This window comes from Oryx dammah, unplaced genomic scaffold (genome assembly GCF_014754425.2).
Source record: "Oryx dammah isolate SB20612 unplaced genomic scaffold, SCBI_Odam_1.1 HiC_scaffold_1, whole genome shotgun sequence".
Lineage (NCBI taxonomy): Eukaryota > Metazoa > Chordata > Mammalia > Artiodactyla > Bovidae > Oryx > Oryx dammah.
The window spans coordinates 92,688,383-92,698,657 of NW_024070185.1; the positions used below are offsets into that span (position 1 = coordinate 92,688,383).

At 36.6% G+C, this 10,275-nt stretch overlaps 1 protein-coding gene across 1 annotated transcript; it reads left to right on the top strand.

Moving 5' to 3' along the window:
• The first annotated feature begins 2,666 nt into the window (after positions 1-2,666).
• LOC120864078 (olfactory receptor 13D1-like) lies at positions 2,667-3,602 on the top strand. The gene has a single exon (XM_040240908.1). The coding sequence runs from the start codon at positions 2,667-2,669 to the stop codon at positions 3,600-3,602; it is 936 nt and encodes a 311-aa protein (XP_040096842.1).
• Positions 3,603-10,275: the final 6,673 nt, after the last annotated feature.

A 10,275-nucleotide genomic window follows, 5' to 3' on the forward strand; every position in this document is an offset into this window, starting at 1 on the left:
GCCAAGTTTGCCTGTTACTCCAGTTGTTTCTTGACTTCCTCCAGTTGTTTCTTGACTACCTACTTTTGCATTCCAGTCCCCTATAATGAAAAGGACATCTTTTTTGTGTGTTAGTTCTAGAAGGTCTTCTAGGTCTTCATAGAACTGTTCAACTTCTGCTTCTTCAGCATTACTTGTCAGGGCATAGACTTGTATTATCGTGATATTCAATGGCTTGCCTTGGAAACGAACAGAGATCATTCTGTCGTTTTTGAGAATGCATCCAAGTACTACATTTTGGACTCTTTTGTTGACTATGATGGCTACTCCATTTCTTCTGAGGGATTCCTGCCCACAGTAGTAGATACAATGGTCATCTGAGTTAAATTCACCCATTCCAGTCCATCTTAGTTCGCTGATTCCTAGAATGTTGATGTTCACTCTTGCCATCTCCTGTTTGACCACTTCCAATTTGCCTTGATTCATGGACCTAACATTCTAGGTTCCTATGCAATATTGCTCTTTCAGCATCAAACCTTGCTTCTATCACCAGTCACATTCACAACTGGGTATTGTTTTTGCTTTGGCTCCATCCCTTCATTCTTTCTGGAGTTATTTCTCCACTGATCTCCAGTAGCTTATTGGGCACCTACCCAGCTGGGGAGTTCATCTTTCAGTGTCTTATCTTTTTGCCTTTTCATACTGTTCATGGGGTTCTCAAGGCAAGAATACTGAAGTGGTTTGCCATTCCCTTCTCCAGTGGACCACATTCTGTCAGATCTCTCCACTATGACCCGTCTGTCTTGGGTGGCCCCACACGGCATGGCTTAGTTTCATTGAGTTACACAAGGCTGTGGTCCGTGTGATCAGATTGGCTAGTTGTCTGTGATTGTGGTTTCAGTGTGTCTGCCCTCTGATGCCCTCTCTCAGTGCCTACCGTCTTACTTGGTTTTCTTTTATCTTGGATGTTGGGTATCTCTTCACGTTTCTTTCAGCAAAGTGCAGCTGTTGCTCCTTACCTTGGATGTGGGGTAGCTACTTTCCATAGCCAACAGATATGTAAACATTCTATTATGCTAATTGAATTGTCTCAACATCCTAAACTGGACTTTTCATAGAAAGCAGCATATTGTTGTTCATTGCTAAGTTGTCTCCGACTCTGAGATCCCATGGATTGCAGCACACCAGGCTTCCATAACCAGCACTATCTCCTGAAGTGTGCTCAAGTTCATGTCCATTGAGTTGATGACGCTATCTAACAATCGCATCCTCTGCTTTTGATCATTTTTTTCCTCTATTGATATTTTTTTAAGCTAGGTAGGTGTCCTGAGGTTGGAGAGGTTTTTTGAAAATAATAGTCTTTCAGTTATTTATTTTAAAGAAAAGGTCATCTACTAATATATACTAGTTAAACTTTTTCAAATTAAAGTTATTATATCCATATTCTATGGTGCACAACTCAGATCTTGAGCCAATCTCTAATTCTTGTTTTGGAAAATATTGAGCCTAACTAAAAATTCAACAAATAGAAGAGAAATAACTTTAATATGGATAGAAATAAAAGGCAAACTCCCCTGAGTGTAATTTTGTTGTTTATATCTCTTTAAAATGTAAAGAACTCAAAACTAATTGCAATATATTTACACAGAAGTTTCACCTCAAAGTCCCACCAAAATGTTTAGTTTTGCATTGTTTGCTATTCAATTATAATCCTACACAGAATTGAAACACCAGTGGCATATTCCAATGATATCAGAGAGAGGTGGTCTAAAAGGCCTTGCTATTCATGTGCTTCTATACAACCAGCATTAATAGCACCTGGCAACATGTTAATAAATTCAGATCTTAGATCTCACTTCAGATCCACTGATGGACAATTTTTTACAAAGATTTCCCATGTGACTTATCCATATATTAAATCTGTAAATATTCCACTAGATGGTTGGTTTTACATTCCACTAGATGGCTGATTTTCTTCCTCAGTTGCATAATAGAATCATCTGGAGAGCTCTATTTCAAAAGATACCTTATTCTCACTCCTTAGTCAACTTGCATAATTTAGGGAGGGCAACAACTATGCAGTTAAAAAAAGGGAAATGTAAAGTCAGAAAGTGAAGATTTAAATAGTAGTTTGTTCACTTACTCTGTTTCAAAATACTTTCAAAACATAGATACTCTATGAACTTTATTTCCCTCAGGGAATTACAGTGATAAAATAAGTAATATGCATGAGCATATTAATAAACTGTAAAATACTAAACTAAGTTACTCAATGACTGGCAGGTATAAAATCAAATAAATCAGCATTTTTAAGAAATTAAAATTTGCTATCTCCAAAATAATATTCAGAGTATCTATGTGAGTCAACTGAGTTTGAAATAACAAATGTTTGTTAAGATGCAAATAGTTCTTCCCTGACTCAGAACTTGTACATCATAATCTCAGGAAATAGGATTCAGGAGTTTGTATTTGTAATAAATTACCAATGTAATTATTGTGTCTCTTTTATCCCCTGACTTATGAGCTAGAAGAGGAATTTGAAAAGCTAAACTCGCAACTATAACACACTGTAGCTAGTACTGACATGCTTATTGGCCTTCCTGCAATGATCTCTTACTTCATATGATAATACTGTATAGATTCCTTAAACCCATGTCTCTTCTGAATTACTCCAGGCACAAAATAAAATGGAAAGAACCAACTGGACAGACATTGAGTTCACTTTACAGGGACTTTCTAAGTATCCAAGAGCCGAAAAACTCCTATTCATGATGTTCTTGGTGATGTACATGGTGATCCTCCTGGGGAACAGCACTTTGATCATCCTCACTTTCCTGGATTCCCGCCTTCACACCCCTATGTACTTCTTTCTCAGTAACCTTTCCTTTCTTGACATTTTGTACACATCCTCCTTTATCCCCTCAACAATGATACACTTTCTATCAGAGAAAAAAAACATCTCCTTCACTAAATGTGTTGTTCAGATGTCTGTCTCCTTCACCATGGCATCCACAGAGTGTGTACTTCTAGCAGTGATGGCATATGACCGTTACGTAGCCATCTGCATCCCTTTGAGATACCCTATCATCATGAGCAAGGCACTTTGTATTCAGATGGCAGCTCTCTCATGGGGATTGGGCTTTCTCAATTCATTGACACAAACAATTCTTGCAGTACGGTTGCCCTTCTGTGGGAAAAATGTCATCAATCATTTTGTTTGTGAAATATTGGCCTTTCTCAAGCTAGCTTGCACAGATATTTCTTTGAATGAGATTACTCTAATGTTAGGCAATGTAATATTTTTGTTTGTTCCATTACTGTTGATTTCCATCTCCTACATTTTCATCCTTTCTACTGTACTAAGAATCAATTCAGCTGGAGGAAGAAAAAAGGCTTTTTCCACCTGCTCAGCCCACATTACAGTGGTGACTATGTTTTATGGGTCAATCCTCTTTATGTATATAAAACCAAAGTCCAAAGATACTGCTTCTGACAAACTGATTGCTCTCTGCTATGGAGTAGTCACACCGATGCTCAATCCTATCATCTATAGCCTGAGAAATACAGAGGTGCATGATGCTATGAAAAAATTGACAGCTAGACAATTCTGGAAGAAAGGATGAGGAAATTACATCTTTGAACTTTTACACAAAATAAGCTCATATAGTGGAGATAAGTTTTTCAATATAAATGGAAGAATGGAAATAAAGGATATATATAAAATTACAGAATTTAAGTGTTAAAAAGAAATTTCACAGTAATAATCTAACTTTATCATTTATTAAAATAACATAAAAATGTAGGGACAACTAGTGTTAGAAGTGGGAGTAAACTTTTAGAAACAAAATTGAAATAAAGCTTTAAAAAAAAAATCCAGAGCACATGTCTACTTAACATATAAAACGTATATTTTCACTCCCCTTTTTGAGGAAACTATTTGATTTCATGTTTTTTGTTTATTTTTGGTTTCTGTTTTACCCAGAGACTTTATCTGGTCCCAACCAAGTCCTTCTGGTACATATTTTCCTTTTTCTTTCCCTCACTGTTTTTCTCCCATCTGCTCTGCATGCACTATGCTGCATTCACTATATAGTTAATCAAATATATCATGTTCTTTCATCCCTAAGGACAACATTGTATGTCACTTCACTCCCATTATGATAGATCTCCTAAGGTGACATCACAGTCACCCACCTAATTAATGACACTTTGTTATATCTTCTGAAAATCCTTCCAAAATTTACCTAAAGTAAAACACTATTTACAATAGCCAAGATATGAAGGCAACCTAAATGTCCACCAGCAGATGAAGGGATAAAGAAGATGTGGTATACACACACACACACATATTTGGGGCTTCCCTGGTGACTCAGATGGTAAAGAATCTGCCTGCAATCCAAGAAGCTTAGGTTTGATCCCTGGGTTGAGAAGATTCCTTAGAGAATGGAATGGCTACCGACTTCAGTATTCTGGCCTGAAAAATTCCAGACAGAGGAGCCTGGTGGGCCACAGTCCATGGGTGTACAGAGTGGGACATGACTGAGTGACTTATAGTTTCATATATTAGAATATTTGCATGTACATTATTATTCTGAGAGGTGGGAGTAATTAACAAAAGTGGTTCCACAATTAATTTCTTGTGAGCTATAACTTCTTTCCAAAATGCATTTTTAGAAACATCACCATATACATTTGCTTTTTATAGTTTCATATATTAAAATTTATTGACTATAAGGACATATTGAAATTAAAATTCTACTTGTGATCAAATAAAATATTACCACTTTGTAAGAAAAAATGAAAAGATACTAGCATAGGGACAGTGAAGTGACAGAAGGTAATATGAATCAAAAGAAATGGGAGCAAAATTACATACAGGGTATGAAATAACAAGTAAACATATAAGGTATAGTGACAGCCAGGTTTCTACTAGTGGAGGCATAAAATATACAAAAAGAGGAAAAACTAGAATAAGCTCTGTGGTATTGGATTAGAATTAGAGACAATGTGAGCTCACTGCCTTCAATATATACATATAGAGAGTAATATACATATAGAAAGATAGAGAGATAGATTGATATAGGTACATATTTAGAAATCAACAATGGATGTAAATGTTTGTAAATGTATGTATATTTACATGTACACATGTACATAAAAAAAGCACATTTATTCCCCAAATATGCCCACTGAGAGGGCTTGGGATCAGTGATACATTAATAGTAATTGTACATCTATTGCCAGATTTTGATTTCTAAGTGTGATACTTTTCCACTAAAAAGGAACCAAGGCTAATGCCAAGAATGATCCTGGCAAAAATCTTAACCTTGGTGTGGTTTTCTTCCTGTTTCTCATTCTTCTAATTATTGATATTCTTGTGACGATATATTTATTTTTCATCAAATTTAGAAAATTTCCATCCACTATTTCTTTAAATACATTTTTGCCAATGCATTTGCATTTTTGTACTCCAATTACATGTATACCAGACTACTTAAAGCCTTCTCACCCAATCTGTTCACTTTTTCAGTCATTTTCTCTTTGTTTCATTCACTTTATTTTAAAGAGTTACTATTGTATACCCGTGGCCAATTCACGTTGATGAATGGCAAAAACCATCACAATATTGTAAAATAATTATCCTGAATTTATGAAAATATGCTCAACATCACTGATTATCAGAGAAATACAAATCAAAACCACAATGAGGTACCATTTCACGCCAGTCAGAATGGGTGCTATCAAAAAGTCTACAAACAATAAATGCTGGAGAGGATGCAGCAAAAAGGGAACCCTCTTATACTGTTGGTGGGAATGCAAACTAGTACAGCCACTATGGAGAACAGTGTGGAGATTCCTTAAAAAACTGGAAATAGAACTGCCATACGACCCAGCAATCCCACTGCTGGGCATACACTCCGAGGAAACCAGAATTGAAAGAGACACATGTACCCCAATGTTCATTGCAGCACTGTTTACAATAGCCAAGACACGGGAGCAATGTAGATGTCCATCAGCAGATGAATGGATAAGAAAGCTGTGGTACATATACACAATGGAATATTATTCAGCCATTAAAAAGAATGCATTTGAATCAGTGGATGAAATTGGAGCCTATTATACAGAGTGAAGTAAGTCAGAAAGAAAAACACCAATACAGTATATTAACGCATAAAATGGAATTTAGAAAGATGGTAACGATGACCCTATATGTGAGACAGGAAAAGAGACACAGATGTAAAGAACAGACTTTTGGACTCTGTGGGAGAAAGCGAGGGTGGGATGATTTGAGAGAATAGCATTGAAATATGTATATTACCATATGTAAAATAGATCGCCAGTCCAGGTTCAATGCACGAGACAGGGTGTTCAGGGCTGGTGCACTGGGATGACCCTGAGGGATGGGATAGGGAGGGAGGTGGGAGAGGGGGTTAGGATGGGGAACACATGTACACCCATGGCTGATTCATGTCAATGTATGGCAAAAACCACTACAATATTGTAAAGTAATTAGCCCCCAATTAAAATTAATTAATTAATTAAAAATAATAAATGACCTTTAAAAAATAAAGGTACTATTGCTCTGATTTCAAGTTTATTTGTATTCATTCCTAGATCTAATTAATTATCTTTTTAAGACATGTGCTATATCTTTAAATATCATCTTTTGTATCTCAAATGACATGCTCAAGTTTTTCTCTACCTTTTTAACTATATGAGATATAATCAGAAAAACTTTTAAATGTTGGATCCAGTAATTATATCAGTGCTATGTTTTTGTTTTTTTAAACATCTACTTTCTTTTTTCAGCTTTATTAAGTATTTAGTTAAACTCCGGGAGTTGGTGATGGACAGGGAGGCCTGGCATGCTGCAGTCCATGGGGTCACAAAGAGTCGGACATGACTGAACGACTGAACTGAACAACTAAAAAGTACAACTATTTAGGTTGTACAAAGTGGCTTTTTTTAGGTGTATAATGTGTTGGTTTTATTTTCAACCTTATGTGACCTCTTAAAATCATTCCTTCCAATCTCCGTGGATGATCCTTTCCCAGGCCCCAGTTAGTTTCTTCATATACCTGCAGTGATAAGTACTCATTTGAAAGTGCAGGTCTGTCATTTTAGATCTCCAGAGTTCTTTTCTTCTGCTGCTTCCTCCTCTCTTGATTTTGACTTGAAAACTAGCTGCCTTGTTCTCCCTGGCCTCTCAACTCCATCCCCTAAACCCTTTTCAGATGGGTTCCCTCTCCTTATTTTATTACCTGGAAATTCACTCAAGGAGGTAAGCTGGGAAAATTATAGGGCTCACTTCATTAATTTCTCATCTCCCAGGGATCACTGCCCTATCTTGCTTGATGTTCAACATCTGAAAAAAATGGTATTTCACGTTTTGGGGGGGGGCATTATTTTCAGTGCTTCAGGTAGAAGGGCAAATATGGTCCTCTTATTCCTTCTTGGTTAGAAAGAGAAATGTAACTCCTCCCCACCTATCTGTCCCCTGCAAAAGAAATATTTTTTGTATATTCCAGTGTGAGTGGCAATGTAATAAAGCTGAGAAAGAGGTAGTTAATGTGGGACAAAGAGAAGAGACAGAGAGACAGCAAAAGAGAGGAAGAGACATCTTGGGGTATTTTATGCTTATATCCCTAAGTAGCCAGAGTAAATAAGTCTAGACTTACAATACAGTAATAGGTGTTGCTCAATACAGTTGAAATCATGAGTAAATTTAGACTGACTGAAGTCAGAATCTAGCCAGAATAAAGATCAAAAATTTACTGTATCAAATAATCCTTGATTGTATCAAAGTGATAAATCTAACATATTAGATGACAGACAGGTGGTCTTTTGGATGTGCAAAAAAGAACTTTAAAATAATCATTATTATAAGTATATTAAATAAACTATGCCTATTTCATAGAAGAGAAAATTAGACTCAATTGTTTAAACATAACCTAATACCATTCAGCATTTATATGAAAACCAAATTTGAATTCTTTACTCCAGATCCCAAGTATACTGTTCTTTCCCTACACTACAACTCTGATCAATTATAGAAAAACATAACCAATCATCTTATACATATTTGTCCTAAAACTCATATTATCTATACTTAAGGCTCAGTTTCCATCTCTGTGCAAAGGACTTTTAGATATATAGCTTTAGTCCTGATTTCTCTCCTGGATTTTACACATCTGTCTTCTTCTTTACTAATATGTCTAAACACTGCTTCTCACTTTGTTCACAAACCTTTTTATTTATCGTAATCTGTTCCAATATCTCTTTAATACAGAGGCATTCTATGTGTTGACTTTAAAAGGAATTGATTATTTCTTATACAGGATAAACCATTAACATTGATTTCTGATCTTTCCATTCCATTGTATTTAAAAAGAAAAAGTAATGCTATCCCATCCTAATATTAAATGTATTAAAATAACCAAATAATCAAGTACTAGTCATAAGCAATAAAAGAATGAGAAAACCACGATTATCTACAACGTGTACTACTAAAGTTTATTCAAATTGGGCAGACCAAACCACAATATTAATACTGATAATACTTTCAGAAGCCTTAAGACATCTTCACAAACTAAAGGAAAAAAACAATGAAAGTGTTAGTCGCCTAAGTCATGTCTGACTCTCCGCAGCCTCCTGAACTGTAGCCCACTAGGCTCCTTTGTCCATGGGATTCTCCAGGCAATAAACTGAAATGGGTTGCCATTTTCTTCTCCAGAGGATCTTCCCAACCCAGGGACCGAACCCACAGCTCTTAAGGCATAGTCATATGCTTACAGATTTTGGTGAAGTCAGTTGCAGAAATGTACCCACTTGGAGATAATAGACCCAAGGACAGATAACTGAAAACTTTAAAAGCAATACAAACTTTGATTTGGAAGAGTCCATATAGAAATAGGGTTTTTGAAGATTGGATAATTTTTATCTCCTCATCCACAGGTCACATACACCCTGTTCTTACAAAGACAGTAAAAGCCTAGTCTTTGAATGAAGGCAGATGAATGAACATGACTAGTTGGAATTAATAACTGCCTTAATTTCATCACTGTGATAGCTGTTACTTATATATACTCTGATTGTTTGTTGTTCAGTCACTCAGTCATGTCTGACTCTTTGCAAAACCGTGGGCTGCAGCACACCAGGCTTCCCTGTCCTTCACCACCTCCTAGAGCTTGCTCAAACTCATGTCCTTCGAGTCAATGATGCCATCCAACCATCTCGTCCTCTGTTGTCCCCTTCTCCTCTTGTCTTCAATCTTTCCCAGCATCAGGGTCTTCTCTAATCAGTCAGATCTTCTCTAATCAGTCAGATCTTCACATCAGGTGGCCAAAGTATTGGAGTTTCAGGCTCAGCATCAGTCCTTCCAATGAATATTCAGGACTGATTTCCTTTAGGATTGACTGGTTTGATCTCCTTGCAGTCCAAGGGACTCTCAGAGTCTTCTTCAACATCACAATTCAAAAGCATCAATTCTTTGGCACTCAGCCTTCTTTATGGTCCAACTCTCACATCCATACATGACTACTAAAAAAACACTAGCTTTGACTACATGGACTTTGTTGGCAAAGTAATGTTTCTGCTTCTTAATATGCTAAGTTTGTCATAGCTTTTCTTCCAAGGAGTAAGCTTCTTTTAATTTTATGAAGAAAACAGTTTGCCACTGCTTCCATTCTTTCCCCATCTATTTCCTATGAAGTAATGGGACCAGATGCCATGGACTGTAGTATTCCAGGCTTCCCTGTCCTTCACTATCTCCTGGAGTTTACTCAAACTTATGCCCATTGAGTCAGTGATGCCATCTAATCATCTCTTCCTGTCACTCCCTTCTCCTCTTATCCTCAATCTTTCCTAGCATCAGTTCTTCACATAAGATGGCCCTTTGCTTCAGCTTCAGCATCAGCCCTTCCAGTGAACACAAGGTTGATATCTTTCAGGATTGACTAGTTAGATCTCTTCACAGCCCAAGGGACTCTCAAGAGTCTTTTCCAGCACCACATTATGAAAGCATCAATTTTGTGGCACTCAGCTTTCTTTATGTTCCAGGTCTTATATCCATACATGGCAACTGGAAAAAAACATAGCTTTGACTATACACACCTTTGTCAGCAAAGTGATGTCTCTGCTTTTTAATATGCTGTCTAGGTTTGTCATAATTTTTCTTCTGAGGGGCAACCATCTTTTAATTTTGTGGCTACAGTCACTGTTTGCAGTGATTTTAGAGCCCAAGAAAATAAAATCTATCATTGTTTCCACTTTTTTCCAATCTATTTGCCATGAGGT